The sequence below is a fragment of the Ursus americanus genome, chromosome 30, assembly GCF_024610735.1.
Source record: "Ursus americanus isolate L20-20 chromosome 30, mUrsAme1.1.p, whole genome shotgun sequence".
Taxonomy (NCBI): Eukaryota; Metazoa; Chordata; class Mammalia; order Carnivora; family Ursidae; genus Ursus; species Ursus americanus.
Window position 1 is genome coordinate 15,227,681 of NC_142156.1, and position 22,004 is coordinate 15,249,684.

A 22,004-nucleotide genomic window follows, 5' to 3' on the forward strand; every position below is an offset into this window, starting at 1 on the left:
CAGGTGGGATAAACCCCAAACTACTGAAATTAGTTCCCCAAGGAGGTGGGTGAGAAAGGAGTAGAAGGGTTAGGAGACAGAATGACATGTCTATCAGGATATCTTTTTGTAGTTTCCTTTTTTAAAAAAAAATTCCAGTATCATTAACATACAGTGTTCTCTTTCTGTACGGTTTTGACTTTTGGAAATGTGTTGATATTTTGCATAGTTAAAAAACATTCAAATCAACAGTATGGGGAAAATCCATAAAAAGGAATGCTAGCAGAGACAAACAAAGTTGATTTATTTCAAATACATCACAGAACCACACTGCAGGAATTTTAAACTCCATCTCATGAGTTTGTTTTTCCAAAGTGGTATTCTGAAACGATCCTCTGTGTAGTGTGAGATTGAGCAAAGGAATAAATGTAATTCTGATTTGGGATCCAGGTTTGTCACCGAGAGACATACAGATACTGGAAAGCTAGAAGTCTCGGAAGGTCATTGTAGCAGTGGGCTGAATTGGAAGTATCAGCATGAACTCATGGTTTTTCAGATTTAGACAGAGAAATCTACATACACATTCCCCTGCTCTGTCCAATTTAGAAGCCCCAGGGGCAATGACACCCCAGCAATAAGGAGCACACCTTGTGCCCAGATCCACCAAAGTGAGTCGGGACTCCATGGAGAAAAAGCTAACTTCAGGGCTGAGCCACGGAACGTACAAGATGAGCCTGGGACATCTTGTGCTTGAAACCACAGAGCTACTCAGAGAAGGATGGAGCTATATCCAAAGGGCAGGAGCCTGCATGAAAAGGCTCCCAGTGGTTAAAACCAGGACACTTTGAGCATAATAATAGTGACTGAATTAAATAAAACCCATGAGGCCGAGCTAAGAACACTGGCACCTTGACCTTGGACTTCCCAGCTTTCTGAACAGTGAGTAATAAACGTGTGTTGGATAAGCCATGAGGTGCTTTGATACGGCAGCCCGAGTTGACTAATACACTGAATCGTATGGTAATTCTATGTTCAGTATTTTGAGGAACCGCCAAACCATTTTCCCAAGCAGTGGCACGATTTTACGTTCTCACCGCTGCACGAGGGTCCATTTTCTCCACATCCTCTCCAACACTTGTTATTATCTGTCTTTCTAAGCCATAGCCATCCTTTGGGGTGTGAAGTAATATCTCAGAGTGTTGATTCCCACTTCCCTAATGACAAACAATATGCTTCCAGGCCCTTTGTATGCCTATTCAGAGAAATGTCAATCAGATCCCTTGCCTGGTTTTTAATGCATTATTTTGCCTTTTTATTATTGAGTTGTAGCAGTTTTGTACGGATGCTAAATACAAGTCCCTTATCAGATAAAAGATTTGCAAAACTTTTCTCCGCAGGGGAGTTTGGAGCAGAGTAAGGCATGGTCTGATTTAGTATTTTGACAAGGTTCCTTTGTTTTGATTGGACAGGGAGGCGGTTTGAAAGGGTAGGTTGAAGGTAGGTGGTGGACAGTGAGCTTTGGGAGCATGGGGAGCCACAGATGGTGTTTGAGCTGGGGAGTGAAGACAGTGAGGAAGACAGGGTTTGGGGGAGATTAGCCAAGAGGTAGAAAGTGGTTACAGTCCTGATGTGGGAAGCAGGCTGCTCTGAGACTTCCTGGCCTTGGAAGAACAGAAAGAAGGCCAGTGAAAGAGGAGAGAATGTGGCACGCGATCACAGGATGGTCCTTGATTTGCCCCAAAATGACTTTCTAAAGCTTCCAGGGTGCCCTTCCCCTACTCTGCCTACCCTTGGTGAGCTGGACCCAAGGGGACACTCCAGCTCTCTTCCCATCCCTGGAAAGGAAGGAATCACTCCCTTGGCACTGTTACCTGTCATCACTATCATGTGTTAATCATAACCAGTGAACCCTTTCTGTTACCGAATCCTCACAGCTACCCGAGAAGCCCCCACTATTACTATTCCTATTTGGCAGATGGGGAAACCGAGACTCTAGTAGGTAAAATGACTTGCTTAGGTCATTTGAAATGTCAGAACAGGGATTTGAATTCAGCTTGGGGTGGGGGGTACTGTGGACGCTGCCCATTGTGCCCACCACCAGAGGGCGCACTCCACCAATTCCCACCCTTTCAGGTCTGATACCAACCATTTCCTGCCTCCCTCCAAATGGTGTTGCAGGGGCCCTGGTTACAGACAGAAAGGGCCCTATGTCTCCACTCCAACCCTCATTCGCTGGGCGGGGGTCCTTGGCTAAAGTGACATCACCATTCTGTGCCTCGGTTTGGCCATCTCTAAAAAAGAGCCGAGAATGGGACCTACCTCGTAGGGCTACCAGGGTTAAGTAAGAGCTGAAAGTTGGTGGCGCTCGTCACTGTTACACCTCAGCACTGGCGCCTTCTAAGTATACTGTACTTGTCTGACACTGCTCCACCGAGAATTCTGTGGGACGCTTCACACTGGCATTTGGTCCAAGTGCCCACTGTGGCCTGACCAACTGGAAGCAAGGGCAATAGCATTCTCATTAGCCACAGTGTTCGGTCATGGTTAGAGCATGGAGTTGGGGATTCAGACAGACTTGGGTTCAAATCCCAACTCTGTCATTTGCCGGCTGTGTGATCTTGGGAAAGCGACCTCACCTCTCTGAGCCCAGTGAAAAGGGGCTAATAATCATTTTTACCATATAGGCTTGTGCAGAGGTTTGTGCATCGTCCTGGGCACTACAGAAGCCTGGGAGTAATGGGACCCTCTCCCGTCCTGCCTCCTAATGCCACTTCCTTGTGCCCCCCAGAAGGGGCAGACCTCATGTCTCAGGATCCTGGCCTGTCCGCCACACCCTGGCCCCTATCCAGGTCTTCCCCTCATCACAGCCAGTTTCGACGTCCCCACCATCCAAGGCAGCTATCCATGCCAAGAAAGCAGGGCTCCCCAGCCAGAGAGGACACCAGTCAGGCTCCGCGATGCCCAGTCCGTGTTAGGCAGGTCCCCTGCTGTGACAGCATTGTCCCAGTGCAGGGCCTTTGAACCCCCCCATGCATCATGTGACACCCCCCCCCATGGCCACCACCAGTCACCTTGGGTGTGCTGCGTGTGACCACGGAGCAATTCTGTGTTCCTGCAGACTCCACCCCTGATAACAACAGCCGACAGCCACCAGCTGAGCGCTTGGGAATCCCAAGCGTCTGATGTGCACGTAGGCCTTCAATCTTTGCAACAAGCCTAAGAGACCCAAGACCCCTGAGAGAACCAGCGTCCCAGAGGAGAGGCAACATCCCCCAGGGACTAACCCAAGTAAGTCCTGAGTCTGGCTGATCCAAGACGTACTTCTTATCCACGCCAAATCAGGGGTCCAAAAACGAGCAGGGCTCGCATGCACAGAGTCTCACCAAAACTGATTGCGCAATGCCCTTTTGTACTGGCAACAGTGGCGAGAGCCCCATGGAAAAATATTCAAAAGACGTGAGCCAGCAGTTCATGAAAAGAAAATGCAAGTAGTGACTAGCCTCTGAAAATTTGCCAGCCTTGCCAACAGGGGAAAAAATACAAATTAAAGCAATGATGAGAAAGTAATCCCCCCCTCCCAGATTTTTTTCCCATTGGGTTAGCAAGAGTTAACAAAATTGTCAAAAATCAGTGCTGGTGAGCCTGCAGGGAATGGCTATTCGCTGATCGGATGTTGCTGGTGGAAGTGTGGACCGCTACAGCGTCTTAGGGAAATAGCTGCTGCTAGCGTCTCTTGACATTTAAAATACGCATGCCCGTCAATCTGCCTTCTGCTTTTGGGATTCTGTCTGATGGAAATAAAAGCAGCAGCACCAGAGGAAATGTCTGCAAGGCTGTTTATGGATGGGGGCAAAAACCCAGAAGCCCAGCAAGCGCCCACCCGTGCAGGAGTGTTTGTAAAGTTACGGTGCCTTTCTTTGTCCAACAGACTATTAAGCAGCTATTATAAAGAATGATTTTAGACTTAAGTGTCCTGGCATGAGGGACACCCATAAAATGTTATTAATTTTTTAAAATGCAAGTTACAAAATAACATCAATATCGCTAATCTGTTTTTTATAAAAATTTAATGAAATCAAAGTTGGGATACCTATAGGCATATAGTTGCATGCACCTGCTCTTAACTGGTTGTCTGGAGCAGGGCAGGGGCGGGGTAGAGGGGTGGTGCATCCTTAGAAAGGGGTAGGAGGGCAGAATGAATTTCATCGTTTATTGAATGGGCTTTCAGACTTCAACAGCCATTCTTTCTGCCCTTCTGATAACAAAAGAAACAGATGGAATGATATCATGTGTAAAAACGCACACTGTGACTCTTTTCCCACCTCGCTCCTTGCTCTCGCCCAAGCAGTCCCGCTTCCTGGTTTACGACCATGAAAGGCATGGTTATATGTCAGCTTGGCTGGGCTATAGTCCTCGGTTGTTCCGTCAAGCTTTGAGCTAGTGGTAGCCGGGAAGGAATTTTGTAGATGTGATTAAAGTCCATAATCAGTTGATTTCAAGCAAATGAGGCTATCCTGGTTCATCTGGGTGGCTCTGATCCGATCTTTCGAAAGGTTTTAAGAGCAGAGCTGACGCTTCCCCAAAGAAGAAATTCTACTCGTGATGGCTCATGCCCAAGACTTTTCCGCCAGCCTGCCCTCTGGATTTTGGACTCACCCAACCAGCCCCCAACAGTCTTGTAAATTCACTCCTTGCAATACATCACTGAGTCTCAATCTCCTCCTGGTTGTTCTTCTGGTTGAAGACTGGCTGACACCCTACCCTAGGAAAATTTTTTTCGCACATGTACCAGGAGACGTGCAAAAAGATGTCATTGGTAGCAGTACCCCTGGGAACAACCCACCTACAGCCATCAACAGAAAAACATCCCATAAACCCTGGCCCAGTCATGCAATGACGATGACACGGCACTGAAAACGTGTGAATTGAAGGCACATGGGACAAAAGGGTTGAAGGCCATGAACAGAATGGTATAGGAAAGAAGTTGCAGAAGAATATAGAAAATACTGTTCGGGGCGCCTGGGTGGCAAAGCGGTTAAGCGTCTGCCTTCGGCTCAGGGCGTGATCCCGGCGTTACGGGATCGAGCCCCACGTCAGGCTCCTCGGCTATGAGCCTGCTTCTTCCTCTCCCACTCCCCCTGCTTGTGTTCCCTCTCTCTCTGGCTGTCTCTCTCTGTCGAATTAAAAAAAAAAAAAAAAGAAAATACTGTTCAATTTCCGTAGAGTTCAAAGACAGGCAGAGAATACTTAGGAATACTTATATAGTGATAAATACATACATGTGCATGTAATATATCTATAATATACATTATAACATATATATGTATACATAATATATAACAATATGTAACAATTTCCTATATTGTTATGTGTATCAAATAAAGTACATTAGAAATAAGACATATATGCATGATATGTATATTTCATATATATGTGAAACAAAAGAAAGTTTTATACATATGATGGGAGAATGATTTACACAGTCAAGTTGATGATAATTTCAGGGACTCCTAAGGTACTGATAAAGTTGTTTTTTAACCTGAATGGAGGGCATTTATGTGTTTATTTTATTATTTTAACTGTAAATAAATAACTATTTTGCCCTATTTTGCATATAAAATATAGTCCACAATAAAACATCTTAAAAGGGGCGCCTGGGTGGCTCAGTTGGTTAAGCACCTGACTCTTGATTTCGGCTCAGGTCCTGATGTCGGGGTCATGAGATCGAGCCCCGTGTCCAGCTCCGAGCTGAGCATGGAGCGTGCTTCAGATTTTCTCTCTCTCCTTCTGCTCCTCCCCCACTCAAGGTCTCTCTAAAAAAACATAAAAATAAATTTTCAACATTTTCAAAAAACAAAGCAAGCAAGCAGATAAATTATAAGCCTCCATCGGAAGAGGAAGCCAAGTGTATATGGAATATCTTGGAGGTGAACCAGATGTCCCCCAGGAACAGGAAGGCGTTCTGGAACATGATGGTCGGGAGGCACCAGGCAGAAAAGCACGGAGCTGGGGTGCACTGTTCTCTGGCCTCAGCCGTTCTTCTCTCAGTTCAGAGTTCTCAGTTCTGCACGTCGCATGTAATCTAAATCGCTTCCACGAGGCAGTGCTGGAGCTCAGGCGAGGACATTCTAGAACAGCAGATTTTCTCTCTCTGAAGGAGGAGGCGGCAATGGAAGAGGAGAAAGAAAAACAGAACGTGAAATGACCTCATGGCAACAGTTCCCAGGAGATCCGAGGAGATCCCAGAGACGTCCACCCTATCTGCTGTTGCCCGACCATTAAGGGGTTTCTCACTGTTGCACACTGTAGAGGTGGCTGTCTGGAACACTCGTGCACACAGCACGGCTCACGTCTTCTCTTCTTCACTTCAGAAACGCTCTGGAGCAAAGACGCATGTGTTTTTGTGGCTTTTAAGGTGGACAGCTATCAATTGCCAACTCACTTTCTAGAAGGATTATTCCAATGGAGACTCCCCCGGCAATGCCAATGAAAGCACTTCTGTAATTGGCTGCCATGATAGGTAGTGAGTGCCACGTCCCTGGGGGGGTGTAAGTAGGTGTGATGTGACCATTTGCTCCCTCCTAGGGCTGCTAGGATCAAGAGGGAACTTGGACTGATTGCAGGTAAGACTTAGGCATCCTGAAGGAACTTTCCAAGTCTCTGGGCCTCTTTGGCTAAGACTGAAATTTCTGGTTCCCTGGTTCCTCTATGGCGTACCCCTTCAAGCCTTACCACTTCTGCTCACGTTCCCGAGGTACCTGCATTATTCCTGGAACTGCTGCCATGCCCTGGGCCTCCTGAACTGGGGTGTTGGGCAGAGCTGGCCTTACCTTTGAGTGATTCAGGATGCTCGGCTCAGGATGGTAAAGGGGACTCGCTTGAGGTCACACAGACTTAGGTGCAAGTCCCATCTCTGCCACTTCCCAGTGGGTGCCTTGGGGTTGAGTCCCTTTATGTCCTGAACTTCAATTTGCCTGCTCTGTGAAGTGGGGATCACTGTAGCCCTCACCCCATGGGGCTGTTAGATGGGACAAGCATGTGAACCCTCGCTGCAAATGTAAGCCTTCAATAAACAGTCCTTATTTATTTTTATTCATTTGGGGTTTGTTCATAAGGTGCTGAGGACGGGACCAGCCCGCATGTGCTGCTGCAGGCAGTTGTCCACCCAGTGGGATTTGAGGGTCCTTTTTCCTCCTGCCTCCAAAATATAACTCCCCTCTGTTGCTGTGCCCGCCAGCTAAATACACACCATCAGTCATCCATGGAGCAGGCGAGGGCAGCAGATCGTACTTTCCAGACCTAGTTACATTGAGAGCTCACGTATCACACACTCTTCCTATGACATGACTTTGACATATCTCCCCCTGAGAGGTGGGGTCTATTTCCTCTCCTTGAATCTGGATGGACCTGTGCCTATGGTGTGACACAGTGACACAGTGTCACTTCCACAACCAAGTCATAAAAGGCAATGTGGCTGCTGCCTCGTCCCCTGGAACCCTTACACATAGCCTGAGCTGCCCCGGACCCTGGCTATGCCATCTGGGGAGTCCGGCTGCCTGTGGCCGCCATGCTCTGAGGAAGCCCAAAGACCAGCTCACGCAGAGAGACCCCATGCAGGTGCCCTGAGACCCCATGTAGAAAGAGGAATGTCCAGGCAGCTCCTGGCCGCCCCAGCCCAGCCACCGCTGGACCGTAAGCACATTAGAGACCCGCTCAAGGACCAGCCAGCTGAGCTCTTCCCGAATTCTTGATGGACAGAACCCCGATATATAGTAAAATGTGGTTGTTTTGAGGATGGCAAGCATAGATACCTGACACGAGCAGGAAATCCTTCATTCACAACCAACATTTCCATCTACTGTGTGTGTCAGACCGTGTGTCGGGTCCTTCTACCCGCGGCAATAATGATGACAGTGATAATAGTAATACCGGCAGCTTCCGTGTATCCAGCTGTTACAAGAACCGGACTGCGGGCTATGGGGTTTACAGGTATGATCTCAGTGCGTCCTGACTACAGTCCTGTGAGTGCCCTGCAGGTGCTGTTCTTTTTTTTTTTTTTTAAAGATTTTATTTATTTATTTGACAGAGATAGAGACAGCCAGCGAGAGAGGGAACACAAGCAGGGGGAGTGGGAGAGGAAGAAGCAGGCTCATAGCGGAAGAGCCTGATGTGGGGCTCAATCCCACAATGCCGGGATCACGCCCTGAGCCGAAGGCAGATGCTTAACGACTGTGCCACCCAGGCGCCCCCCTGCAGGTGCTGTTCTTAACCCCATTTCCCAGATGAGGACACTGAGGCTTAAAAAGATTGAATGACTTTTTTCCAAGGTCAAGTAGCCGGTAAGTGGCAAAGTTAGGATCTGAACCTGGATTGGGTGACTTCTGAGGTCCTCCTATGACGACTCTGTGATGTCAAAATGACCTTTCCCAGACTGGGAAATTGGCCCTCACCCAGAACACTGTCCACCAGAGCAAGAACCATGGCGGGGGGGTTGTGTCCCAGGCCCTGTTTGTCTCCCCTCTCTGTCCCCCATGATTCTTTTCCTACCTTGGAAAAGCCAAACCCTTGGCTCTTTCCTGGGATGTCCCAACACACGTTCATGTCCTCCCCCGCCCCCCCCAACTGCCCTGGGACACAAGGAGATAGTGATCCGCTCGCCCAGCTGACCTAGGATGGTGACATTGAGTTCCGATGCTGGCGGGGCCACCGAGTACCAGTCAGGGCCCCTCAGGGAAGGACTTTGGCTCCAAACTCAGCAATTTTGGAGCTACTTCCCAAAGCCGCGGGTGGCCTGGGGAGCAGCTGCTCCCAGAGCGGGCTCAGTCATTGCCCCACACAGACACGAGCTGTGGGCGCCCTGTGTTGGCTGCTGGTACATGCATGCAGGTGAGCTTGGCCTTGGCCCTGCTCTGATGGGCTCCCCGCTGATGGGGGATCAGGCACGTCAGTCCCTATATTGCAGGATTCATGGAATAATGGCTGCAACCACGCTTCCATGGAGGGAGTATTTACTCAGCCACCAGGCATGGGGCCCAGGGCTTTACGCACAGTGTTGAATTTCATCTTGCAAGACCCCATGTGGTAGGTACTATTATCATCCCCATTTTTCAGGGAAGGAAAGTGAGGCTCAAAGAGTGTTTGCACAGAAACTACACGCTCTGAGATTCCGAATATAACATGCTCTGGCTACAGTGTCATGCGACCCGGAGTGGGGAACCAGAGGTATGCTCTCTTTGAAGGTAAGGACCCGGGAGGGTGGGGGCGATGGAGGTTGGCAGGGGAGGGCGGAGGACGGGCGTTTGAGCTGGGCCAGGCGCATGAGTAAGAGGTTTGTTGGGTGGAAAAGGAAGTGTGGCATCCTGGGCAGAGAGCTCAGAAGGAGCAGAGGTGCGGCCGGCCGTGTGTGAGTAGTAGCAGGGTGCTCGGGGAATGCGGAACCCTTCCCGGGCCAGGGCGGGAGGGGCTGGCGGCGGGGATACCAGATGAAGTCAGAAAGGGGCGCGAGGGCTGGACGCTGAGGGGCCCCGAACTCCCGCTGGGAGTGGGGCCGCCGCCTGCAGGTGATGGGGAAGCGGGGCGGCCGGAGAGCTGGGCGGAGGCGTCGCAGGGGCATTTGCAGGAGCCGGGGCGGGTTGAGCCCGGGAGGAGACGTCAGCCCCAGTTTTCCAGCCCGCTGCCCTGTCACCCAGCACGCGGAAAGACGGCGGGGACCCGAACCTCCCCAGAGGCTGGGAATCGGGGAGAGGGTACGAGTGCAACACCGACGCCGCGGTCTTGATCTATTTGCCATATTCTTCTTTTAAAAGCGATGCTACGAGTGGGAGTGCTGACCCTAATCAGGAGGTCTCGCGAACAGAGGCATTTCAGGCAGGACGCCCGATTATTTGTGGGTGAGGCAGGGCCTTTTCAAGCGCCCCTATCACCGCCGATTCCCAGAGGCATCTGGGAATAAAACCCCTAGTTTCATCCTCTAACTGCCCCCTCTCCGGCCTCCTGCTGTCTTTAGCCGTCAAGTTTTCTCTCAGCTTCTGCTTTAGCGGCACAAGCCGAACCGGCAAGAACCGCCGGACTGCAAGAAAGAAGGCAGTCCAGGGACCTCGCGGGAGCCTGTGCCTTTAAGGGAGGGGGCGGGCCCAGCCTCGGGGGCGTGTTACTGGGCGGGGCCATTGAGGGCTGGGCCGGAGCGGGACCGGCCGGGGCAGAGCCTGGAAGTACCCTGGACTCTGCCACCGGCTGGGCCCGGGGATCGGCGGCGACGGGTGGGGGCAAGGTCGGCCAGCGCCGGCTGGCGGCGGGGGACCGGGAAGGCCGCAAGGCCCGGCGGGGTCGAGGTTCGGAGTTGGCGGGTCCGAGGCCCGGCGCGAGGTAAGGGGAACCTCCTCGTCCGCCAGGGCGCCGCCTGAGGGCCGGGCACCCGGACTTCAACTTCTCAACATCCGTCCAGGATTGGGAAACAGCACGTTGACGTTCCCGGGGTCTCCTACCTAGAAAGTGCAGCCGCAGATGGGGTTGCAGCCCCAACTTCCTGTACTCGCCGCTTCCTAGCAGGACTGCAGATCTTCTGAACGTAGGGCTCCGGACAGGCGCACAGAAGGCGCTCAATAAATGCTCCCTTGGGAATGAGTGCCAGAAATCGGCAGCAGAGAGGAAGGAGGCAGACCGGAGATGCAGGCATTTATTGAGCTCTTATTGTATGCCCCGATGGGCCAGCATTTGTCTCCATTTTGCAGATGCGGAATCAGAAGCTCAGAGAGGTGAAGTGACCTCCCCGAGGCCACGCAGCTCCTAAGTGGCTGTGACTGAATTGGAAACCTGGAGTGTCTGGTTCCAAATCGGTGCCACGTTCCCGGAAACAACAGGAGAGGGGAAAGTTAACAGGTGAGAAAAGAGAGCTGGGACAGGCCTTTTCTGCCTCTCCTTTTCCTTCTCTTCCTCTGGAGCCTCCTCCCCACTCCTGCCCTGTCAGGGCGTTGAGAAATAGCTGCGCAAAGAATTACCGAAAAATAACGTGTTCTGGAGACGTTGTTTCCGTTGGTGGCAAAACCAAAACACGTTCATCTACAACCTGTAGCAGAGCCGAAAGAAGGCAATTGGTGCGCCAAGGACTTGGGCTTTCTCCCAGTTTGATTTCTTTGGAAGGATTGAAGCTGGTTTCGTCTTGGTGTTGAGGTGAAAGGCAGGTGCTAGAATCCAGCTCAGCTCTGCTGCTAACATGCTGTGTGGTTTTGAGCAATTCACTTCCCTCTGGGCCTTGATTTCCCCATCCGAGGAGCTGCTGTTGGCTTTGTGACCTCCTTGCCTTGTGGCTTTGGGCAGGTTAGGGAACTCCTCTGAGCCCAGCTCCCTTCTCTGCAAGACAGGTGGGGGGGGCAATGACGTCATCTCCACGGTTGTCCCAAGGACTGGATGAGAGAGGTGAGGCGCAGTGGCTGAGTGAGGACGCAGACGTGGCTCTGTGCCCGGGTTTGCTCGTCTGTAAAATGGAAATAATAAGAATACCTTCTCTTGGCCAGTTGCGGGAATTAAATGAGGTCATCTGTGATAAGTGCTTAGCTCATTGGAAGACACAGAACAGCATTGCTTAGTCGTCTCAAATTGGTGGCCCAAAGGCCACGTCCACCCTCAGAAGTATGTTTTTGTTGTTCTGAGCCAAGTCCCCACCACTGCCCACTTCCTGTATTGATTTCCCCCAGCTGGGTCCCCCGAGCTGAGATCTCCTCCGGAGTCCCAGGATTCCTCCTTCCAGCCCCGATATTCCAGTCTCAGGCTAGGGTGTGGGTGTGGGTGGGAGAGGCCTGCGTCTCCATGGAGACACTATGGGGGTACTTAGGAAGAAGGGCATAGCTGATCTGCATGCTGACTGAGTGGGGGCCCTGGGGCCCTCCAAAGAGCCTCCATCCAGAATGAGTTTCTACACTTGGCTTTCCTTTGGTGGGGTGAGTGGGGAGGGCAGTTCCTCAATGAAAAAGTTTTCAGTCCCTTCCTGCTGGGGCCTAGGCTCTTTGGTGACACTGTCCTTCCTTCTCACCTCACTCTCTGCAGGCCCCTGGAGTGCCTGGCTGTTTGGAAGTGAAACACTGCGGAAGGGAAAGCGGAGAGTGAGGGCCAGGCTCCGCGGGGTCTGATGGCCGGCAGACAGCTGTATCTGCACCGGGTGCTGAGTTTGCTGTGTGTGGGGCTGCTGATGGTGGCGACAGTGTCTGGGGCCAGGGGCCCATTTACAGGGGCCCACATTGGCCCCCAGTTTTCAGCCTCAGGTGTGAACCAGACCCCCATGGAAGATGTGAACATCCAGGTAGGAAGCTGGCATCAGGTGTGGGTGCATTCAACCAATCAACAAATATTTACTGAGCATCTACTATGTGCCAGGCACTGAGCTGAACCCTGGGGTATACCAGGGAACAATACAGACAAAAATTCCTGCCCTCATGGAGCCAACAGTCTTCTGGGAGGACAGACAATGGAGCAAACATGTACATTTCAGGTGGTAAGATGTGAAGTGTTTTGCAAATGACCTCTTCGGGTGGGAGCTGTGAGTGGGAGGGTGTATTTCCAAATATTTCAGAGTGGGTGGTCACAGGTGGCTTCTGTGAGGAGATGACCTCTGAGCCAAGCCCTGAATGGAAAAAGTAAGTCACTTATACAGGCATCTGGGAAAATCTGGAAAAAGAACTTTCCAGGCAGAGAACAGCAAGTGCAAAGGCCCTGAGGCAACAACAAGCTTAGTATGTCCCCGGAGCAGTGAGGAGGCCAGAATGGCTGGAACAGGGTGAGTGAGGGAGAGGATATTAAGAGATGAAGATGGAGAGGTAGTGGTGGCCAGATTACAAAAGGCCTTAGGGGCTGAGGCTAGGAGATGATATTTGTTTACAATAGTTGGGAGCTCATGGAGAGTTTTAAGCAGAGGGATGTCAAAGTCTGATTTATGTCTTTAGAGGAGCTCTCTGGCTTCTCTGGGGAGAATGGATTGAGAGGAGTGAGGGTGGCAGCAGGGAGACCCGTGGGGGGCTTTGCAGCTATTCTAGGTGAGTGGTGGTGGTTGTGGGGAATAGGAAAGGAATGGAAGGATTTGAGATAAATGTTGGGGGCACAATGAGTGGGACGTACTGATGGATTAGAGGAAAGGGCATAGTGGTGGAAGAAAGGAGATTTCTGGGGAGATAATGGTGCTGTTGACTTAGATGTTCGGAGGGAGGAGAAATGGGGACCCTTGGGTGAGAAGCAGGAAGTCTTCTTCCCAAAGGCCATTGAGACAGGCTGCAGGGACTTGAATCATGCCATCTTGATGTCTGTAAGCAGAGGAGAGGTCATGGTGGATCCCAAGTTAAAGACTGAAGGCAGGGGACTGCTCATGATGACCCCCCGGAGTCCCCTTCACCTGCAGGGGGCTGGGGTTCCCGCCCTCCCCTGTTCCCAGGGGAACGGAAGAACACATCACTCCCTCTTGCACTGAAGGGCTGAGAGTTTTTTGTGCCCACGCCAACTTAGCGTGGCTGCAGAGTTCGTTCATGCTCACCTTCTGAGGCTGACCGGATAATTACACCTATTTTACAGAAGGGCAAGTGGTTTATGGTTACTGCGGTTATAAAATTCACTGCTACCTCTCCAAGGAGGGGCATGCTCCCCGGGGGTAGGAAAACTGCAGTAATCTGTGGCTTGTGCCAGATAATCTCTGAGTTCCTGAGCACTCAGGCCAGCCCTGTGTCAGGCTCAACAAATTCTCCCCTAAACCCCTCGAGATGGATATAAACATCTCTGTGCTGAAGTGTAGGGAGGGGAAACTGGCCAGAGCCAGAAGAGAGCCAACTATTTTCCCAGGTGTCCTTAAGTGACTTGGGGAAGAGGATGAGAAGGGAATGGGGAGGAGGTGAAAAGTCCCCCACCCCAGACTCAGAGCAGGGCCACTATAACTGTACCACCCCACGGCAGAGAGCTGGGGACAGGTGCTGGTGGGCCTTGGGGCAGGGCATGACCCCCTTGGGATGGGGGCTAATTCGGGGGCTGGAGGCTGACTTGGGGGACCTGATGTGCTGGCTCACTCTGCTGTTGGGGAGACAAGCTGGGGTGGGAGCGTCTCCCTGCATCCTCCCTGGCTGACCCTGAGGACGGGGAGGAGGGAAGGAGGGCAGGCAGGAAGAGGAGGCTACCCCTGCCCAGTTGGGCTGTTTCCCCAGGAAGTTCAACTAGTAATTTTCAGGCAGAGCTGAGTCTGAAACCAGCTAGCAATGGTGGGGTGTGTGCCCTTGGGCACGTCACTTCGCCTCTCTGTGCCTCAGTTTTCTGATCTGTAAAGTGGAAAGAATCGTACCAACCTCCTGGGGCTGTCATGAAGACTGAGTGAGATGGTGGCCAGCACAGTGTGTGGCAAAACAGTTATGAGGACCTACTGTGTGCCCGGCACTGTGCAAGACTTTGGTGGGAGAGGTAGACACGAAACAAGTCTATGATCCTACAAATAACTGGGGATTTCAAAACACGTAAGTGCTTAGAAGGAGAGGACCTGGAGTGATGAGAATTTATAACTGGGGGATCCACCCTACGCTGGAAGCAGTTAGGGAAGGCTTCCTGGAGGAAGCATCTGGGGGAACTAAGGATTGGAGGATGAATGTGGATTCACGGGGACAAAGAAGGAGTGGGGTACCAGGCCGAAGGGACGCCAGGTGCCATAAGTACAACAGGCTCGGTGTTGCATCGGCAGAGAGCCACTGAGCAGGGTTTGGACGATGGCCAGAGGGCTCAGAATCCAGAAATCTCACCCCCTGCGTGGTGTTGGTGGAAGTTCACAGAGGGCTGAAGGATCTTGGAGCCGCAATCTGACAAAGCGGTTTCTTTTGAAATTAGGGTGAAATATACATAACCTAAAATTCACCAACATAACCTACAGTTCTCCCTCGGTGAACCATTTCTCAGCGCGCCGATCAGTGGCGTTAGCACGTTCACGCTGTTGTACGGCCGTCACCGCCATCCGCATCCAGAACTTTCCCATCTGGCAAAACCGAGACTCCATCCCCAGTAAATAAGAACTCCCCACTTCCTCCTCCCCCAGCCCCTGCTTTCTGTCTCTATGGATTTGACCAGCCCAGACACCTCCTGTACATGGAGTGAGTGGGTGCTTGTCTGTTGCTTTGTGCAGTGAGCATGGCGTTCCCTGTTGTGGTTCCCCAGAAGGTTCACCCGTGTTGTAGCGTGTGTTGGAGCTCCCTTCCTCTGAAGGCTGAAGGATGGTCCGCTGGATGGAGATGCCAACTCTGGCTCATCCTTTCATCCATCAGGGACCCTGGATTTGGTTCTAACCCTTCTGCTGATCGCGAACAGTGCCGCCGGGAACGCGGGTGTGCACGTCTTCTCTCCGAGACCTGGCTTTCCGTTCTGTTTTTGGTATAAACCCAGAAGCGAATCTACTCGCTCATAGGGTCATTCGATGTTTTTGCCACTTTTACTGAGATAGAATTGACATCTAGCACTGCGCTAAGTGTAAGGTGTACAGCCAGCATAACAACTTAACCTACATCTATTATGAAATGATGACAATAAGCCTAGGTCACAGCTCTCTTCTCAGATTTAAACAAGAAAGGAAAAATGGTTTTTTTTCCTCATGATGAGAACTCTTCTGATTTATTGTTCTGACGGCTTTCCTACTCACCAGACAGCAGCACTCACTGGTCACCGTGCGGTGTGTTCCATCGCTGGTGACTAACTCTCTTTTTGAATTTTCGGGGAACTGCCTTGCTGTGCTCCGTGGCTCTTGCACATGGCCACCAACGGTGCACGAGGGCTCCGTTTCCTCCCCAGCCCAGCCCGATACTTGCTAGCTTCTGGCTTTGTTTGCTTTGTATAGTAACTATCCTAATGGGTGTGAGGTGGTATTTACAGAGCTTTTCACAGAAAGTTTGAGAAGGGGAGGGACCTTTCAGGTGGGGGACAATGCCTGAGCAAATGTGTGAGAGGACAAAGGACCAATGCCCATTATATAGAGAGCTCCTACAGGTCAATGAGAAGAAGCAAACATTCCAGCTGAAAAAACTGGCAGCTCAAAGAAGGAATGCAAATGACCATGAGAAGGGCACTGAGAAGTACTCAGGGACTTGTAGGGACTTGTCGTTAAACAGCAAGAAGACTCCTACCACATCAGCCTGGACAAGACTTGGTGGCAGGTCCAGGTGTGGGATCCCATTTGCCGTTGGCTGGTGCCAGCGTGTCTCAGCAAGCCTTGGGGGAGTGTATTTTGGCAAAACCCATCAGATGTTGAAGATATTTGTCCCTCTGCAAGAGGTGCTGTCGGGGCCCTGCCCATGTCCTTCGGACACTACGTTTTGGTGGGCTTCTGTTGACTTCTAGTTGCCAGCATCTTTTTCCAGAACCTTCTATAAACATGGTGGGCAGGAAGTGCTAGGGAACTACCACCTACCCACCACGCCCAGCGTCCTCGCCCGATGACTGATGAGAGTTGGTGTATAAATACCGCAGCTCTCTTGCCCCTGGAATTACTAGCCCAATGTGGACAGTTCCAACCCGGCCTTGCTGGTTTCTTTCCCTTCCTTCTCCCACTGCCCCACTGTGGTGATTATATTCCATACACTTCCCGTACTTACTCACTCATAAATCCTTGCCTCCGGGTTGCTTCTGGAGGAACCCAGACTGCGATGCACTCTGACTCAGCACTTTCACTTCTAGAATTCTCTCTCTCCAAATATTCTCATATGTACTCAGAGAGTCACGTGCAAGGATGTTCATTGCTGGTTATACTGAAAAATCAGATATACCCATATGCCCGCCAGTGGGGAAATATAACCCCCTGCCCCCGCCCCGTATCATTCAGGGCATGAAATACTCCACTCATGTTAGAAAGACTCGACAGGGAGCCCACGAGGAGTGTGATGGGCAGGGTTCTAGACCGTCAAACCAACCCTAGAAGCTCAATTCCAGCCCTGTCTACCCCTGAGTGGACCCCAGGACACGGCTTTAGTCTCCTTATCTGTATATGGGGCATAACAATAGTGACTTCCTTGCAAGACTGTGGGACAGATGACCTGAGATACATTTTAAGCTCCCAGCCCTGTGCCTGGCGCATGGAAATCAGTCAGCGTACTTTCGCTTCGTCACCTTCATCATTACGTGTCCCAGTATGTTAGTACGTGGCATACATGGGAAGTGGTAAGAGCAAATTGTGGGGACAGGAGATTTAGGGTGGATCCATTTCCGTAAAACACAACCAGCCGTATGATAGGATGTGTGTACAAGGTCATGCTGGGGACTCCGGAAACTGATCGTGGTGGGAACTTCGGGGAGAGGTGGGTTTATGGAGGGCAGGGCAGAGAAACAAATTCATGACTTGTGTAAACATATCTATTTAAAAAAGTTAAAGTGTGCAGTGGGCACTTGGAGGGTGTGGGGGGCTTAGGGGTCGGGCTGAAGGAGGGGTCTTCAGCTACTTAGATGGTCCTGGTCCAGCGGCCCTCGGGGTGTCGACCCCTGATGTCCTCCTCCCTCCCTCCCTGCAGTGTCGTGACGTGTGTGGCCTGAACGTCTCTGCCCGTTGCGACTTCATCCGGACGACCCCCGACTGCCGCAGCAAAGGGGGTTATCTGAACTACCTCGAAGGCATCTTCTGCCACTTCCCCCCTAACCTCCTCCCTCTGGCCATCACCCTCTACGTGAGGCCCTGCCCCAGGCTGGGGTGTGGGGATTGGGGGGGCCGGGGGGCAGAGTGAGCGGGGCTGGTGGCCCAGGCTGGACTTGACGCTCCCCCCCACCCCCGTACCTCTCTCCCAGGCTTTCTGGCTGCTTTACCTGTTTCTGATTCTGGGAGTCACCGCGGCAAAGTTGTGAGTGTGGCTTTGGGCTCCCATCCAGCTTATAGATGGGGAGGGAGTCCCCGGGAGGTTGACATTGGGGTGACCCCGTGTTTAGGGGGAGGATGGCCGTGAAGGCACACCCTGTTTGCTGTTTCTCCGTAGTTTCTGCCCGAACTTGTCAGCCATTTCCACCATGTTCAAGCTCTCCCACAACGTGGCAGTATCCTTTCGTCCCGGGCCTGCACCCTGGAGGGTGGGAGGGCAGTGAGGGGGGAGGCTGGGAGACTGGGGGGTGGCTCGCGGCCCAGGACAGGTCTGGCCAGGCCGGGGCCCCTGCTCTGTGTCCCCTTGACGTGCTCCCCCCATGGCGTCACCTTCCTGGCGTTTGGGAATGGCGCACCCGATATCTTCAGCGCCCTGGTGGCTTTCTCGGATCCGCGCACAGCTGGCCTGGCCTTTGGAGCGCTGTTTGGTAAGAGCGGCCCCGGGGCAGCAGGGGTGGGCGGGGGGGGCGGGGGGAGCAGGGGGGGTGCAGGGCGGGCTGAGCTCACGTTTTCTCCTCCAGGTGCGGGCGTGCTGGTCACCACTGTGGTGGCCGGTGGCATCGCCATCCTGCGCCCCTTCACAGCCGCCTCCAGGCCGTTTCTCAGAGACATTGTTTTCTACATGGTGGCCGTGTTCCTGACCTTCACCGCACTCTACCTCGGCAGGGTCACGCTGGCATGGGCTCTGGGTGAGCCGCTGCAGGGCTGGGCGGGTGGGAGACGCTGGGGCACACGAGCGGGTACCAGCAGGACACAGTTCCGAGTGAGGGAAACCCTACTCAAGCTGGCTTGAGCCAGAAAAGGGAATCTGTGGTTCCAATAACCACGGAGGGCGGCGGGGAGCCTGGGGTGACGTTCTGGATTTTCGCGGGGTCCCGTTTTAACAAGCACTGTAGCCAGGCTGCTGACTGGGGCCGTCAGCGTCCCTGCAGCATACACACTCCTCGAGTGGTCCAAGTGACATGGACAGAGGCACAGTTCACAGAGGGTTCTGGAAACCCACAAGGGATGCTGAGATGCAGAGACATCTAGGGATCAGCAGCCGTAGGAGCCCCTGAGAGGCAAGGGGATGGGGCTGGACGCCAGCGAGGACTGAAGGCCTAGACCTGGTGCCATCCAGCACAGGCGACAGTCACAGAGGGTCACAGGTCCTGCCAGAGACAGGACACCACAGCAGCGAGGCGGCCTGGAAAGGCACCACAGACTCTCTCTTGCTGCCTTCTGATTTGTCATCAGGCCCCTTTTCGCCACACCCAGTGCCGCCAGAGCTCAGGGGCTGCGGTCTGCGGGGCTCGGCTTCCCAGGGCACAGAGCAGGACACCAACCCTTAGCACTTGGATCAGGTCCTGGAGGCCACTGTCTGTGCCAGGCGTTACCTCTTTGATTGCCCAGTTATGGAGGGCAGGAAGGAAAAGCAGGGTGGTGGGGTGGGGCTGTAGGAAATGGCCATTTCCCTCCTGGTCCTGGGCTAGGCTAACACAGACCGCCACCGGCAGGCACCAGCAGCAGAACGGGCAGTACTTGCTCTCTGGGGCTGTGGCCAGGATGCCACTTGGTGACGGCCTGCACCCTTGTCTGCAGGTTACCTGGGCTTGTACGTGTTCTATGTGGTCACTGTGGTTCTCGGCACCTGGATCTACCGATGGCAGCGCAGGAGATCCCTGGTCTACTCCATGCCGGGTACTCCAGGTAAGCGTCTGAACTGAGTTCCCAAGAAAGGCCAGTGGGGGCCGGCACCCTCTGCGCCCTTTGTGACTACCTTACGGCTCCGGAGGCCACCATCATTGTCCGTCTCCTCTTGGTACTTTTCCTACTTGTCCTGCCAGGATCCCACCTGCATGCTTTGGCTGTGCTGGTGAGGACTTATCGTCTGCTTGTCTGGTTTCACTAGCTCTTCCTCCTCCATGCTGTCTCCAGGGCAACATCTGTCTCACAGCTGTCACTGCTTATATCCAGTAACGCTCCCCACTGCCCTCGGCTTCGAACCCAAATGCTTCCGCATACACCGATATGTGCGCACACAAACACACGTAGCACACACATGTACAAATCCACACGTACACAAATACATGCACGCACATACCTGCACAACACACGGTCGTACAAATATACACATACACAAATACATACACATACATAGAGCACAGGTACGCAACACGCATACGTACATATACACATACCCGTGAACACCCAGGTGCTGGTGACTCCCCCTACAGGAAGTCTGCCATGATTTTTCCTCTCCTCCCCCTGTCAACTGAGCCATCACCCCTGTGCTGTCTTCTAGACCCATCATAGCCCATCAGGCTAGAGGAAAAGGGGGCATGAGGCCTGGAGAGGGGCCCAAGGTCACACAGAGGCAGGACTAGAGCTAGCAACGAGGAAGACCATTTTCCTTTTAGGCCCCTCTTTGCTGGGCTGAGGCTGTAGCATTCCTGAGGACTTCCAAAAAAAGTTTCAGACTGGAAAAGAAAAATATGGTGGGTTCCAAATTCTGAAAAGTACAAAATCGAAGTCAGCAAATGTTCGAGTTAACGTCTTCAAATGCCTTTATTAAATTTGGCTTTATACCTACATCATTACATCTGAGGATGTGTTTTGAGTTAGACTTTCTTACTTGGTAAGAATCCTGAGTGTGCATAGGGATTGCTGGGAAATCCAAGGTCCAGAGGGCCTAGACACGTGTACCCTGAAAACAGCCCTGTCCCGCAGGTGTCCTACCGGGGAACCGTGTGACGGTGCTGGGCGGGGGGTGTCTGGGCTTCCTAGCTGGCTCGTGTGAAACACCCCTCTCTCCTACAGAAATTCTCTCGGATTCTGAAGAGGAGCCCGTGTCTTCCAACAGCTATGACTACAGTGAGTGCGGACTCTGTGCCCGGCGGGGGTGGGGTCCCAGGGCAGGGCTGGGGGTAAAGAGGTGGGGAGATGGGGCCATCGATGCCCTCTCACTGCACAACAGCTGAGCCAGACCCTGGGCTTTTCCTTCTTCCTGAGGGTTGGGAGGACCAGGGGGCCGGGAGAGGGTCTTCTGGAGGCTGAGCCAGCCCCAGACACCTGCCCCTCTCCCCCTTGTACACCCAGGTGAAGAGTACCGGCCGCTGCTCTTCTACCAGGAGACCACGGCTCAGATCCTGGCCCAGGCCCTCAACCCCCTGGATTATAGGAAGTGGAGGATCAAGTCAGCGTACTGGAGGGCCCTCAAGGTGTTCAAGGTAGGAGGGGGGACCCTGGAGCCAGGCTCACGACTCTGTGACAACACAGGACAATGGCCACTCAACCTTCTCCAGCTCAATGAGAGGGGAGGGGTTGGGATGTGCTGAGACCCTCTCAGAATAGATTACATGGGACTTGATGGGGAAACTGAGTCATAGAGTCTGGTTGATGGCCTGAGTTTGCCCCCCATGGAGGAAGGACTGCATCTGGGACAGAAGGAGAGGGGAGGGAACCCCTCCTGCGTTGGTGAGGAGGGCTGTGGGGCTCGGATGAGGGAGTGGGTCAAGGGGAGCTCAAATGAGGACGAGATTGGGTTATGCTGACCATTTGCTGCTTCCCTGGGCTAAAGTCTCCTGAGGATTAGATCTGAGCGGGGTGCCCAGCTGCTTGACACAAGGCACACCTGCAGCTGCCTTCCGCCACCCAGGACAAAAGAGGCAGGGGTCTCACCTCCCAGCCCTTGTCTCCTCCTGGAGATAACCCAGAAGCCACCAATGCACATAAATGCTGAGCTTCTTGGTCCCAGGGGGCAAATAATGAACTATATTTACACTCCACGGTGGCTCTGGTGGCATCACGACCTTGGGCCTCTCTGAGCCTCAGTCTCCTCCACTAGAAAATGGGGCGAATGATAGTGTTTCTTCTGGAGCGGTTGTATTTGTAAGTTATTGCTGTAACAATGCCGCATAACAAACAAGCCCCCCAAATCGCACTGACTTACAATGACGGTATTGTTTCTCGTCTGTCTTGGGGGACCATACTTCATTCAGGCTGCATGCGGAGCTTCTGGTCTGCCCAGCATCTCATCCTGGGGCCACCGTGTACTTTGTGGGTATGCTCTTGTCTTGGCACAAGAGGCCAAGACAAATTTGCACGCACATTTTAAGGCTCTCCTCCCATCACATTCCCCAACCACCCATCGGCCGAAGCTCGTCCCGTGGCCATGTTCCACGTCAGTGGGGCAGGAAATCATATT

At 52.6% G+C, this 22,004-nt stretch overlaps 1 protein-coding gene across 4 annotated transcripts in view; it reads left to right on the top strand.

Annotated features, from left to right (window-relative positions):
• Nucleotides 1-10,171: 10,171 nt before the first annotated feature.
• SLC8B1 (solute carrier family 8 member B1) overlaps nucleotides 10,172-22,004 on the top strand; it is a 33,350-nt gene continuing 21,517 nt past the window's right edge. For 3 of the 4 annotated variants that reach the window (XM_087857324.1, XM_087857326.1, XM_087857325.1), the window contains exons 1-11: nucleotides 10,172-10,344; nucleotides 10,710-10,857; nucleotides 12,022-12,274; nucleotides 17,481-17,633; nucleotides 17,752-17,804; nucleotides 17,937-17,994; nucleotides 18,141-18,246; nucleotides 18,340-18,507; nucleotides 19,400-19,507; nucleotides 20,618-20,671; nucleotides 20,897-21,027. In XM_087857324.1, the coding sequence (XP_087713450.1) occupies nucleotides 12,104-12,274; nucleotides 17,481-17,633; nucleotides 17,752-17,804; nucleotides 17,937-17,994; nucleotides 18,141-18,246; nucleotides 18,340-18,507; nucleotides 19,400-19,507; nucleotides 20,618-20,671; nucleotides 20,897-21,027 (1,002 nt within the window). In that variant the 5' untranslated portion in view covers nucleotides 10,172-10,344; nucleotides 10,710-10,857; nucleotides 12,022-12,103. The other variant, XM_087857327.1, reaches the window with a different exon arrangement.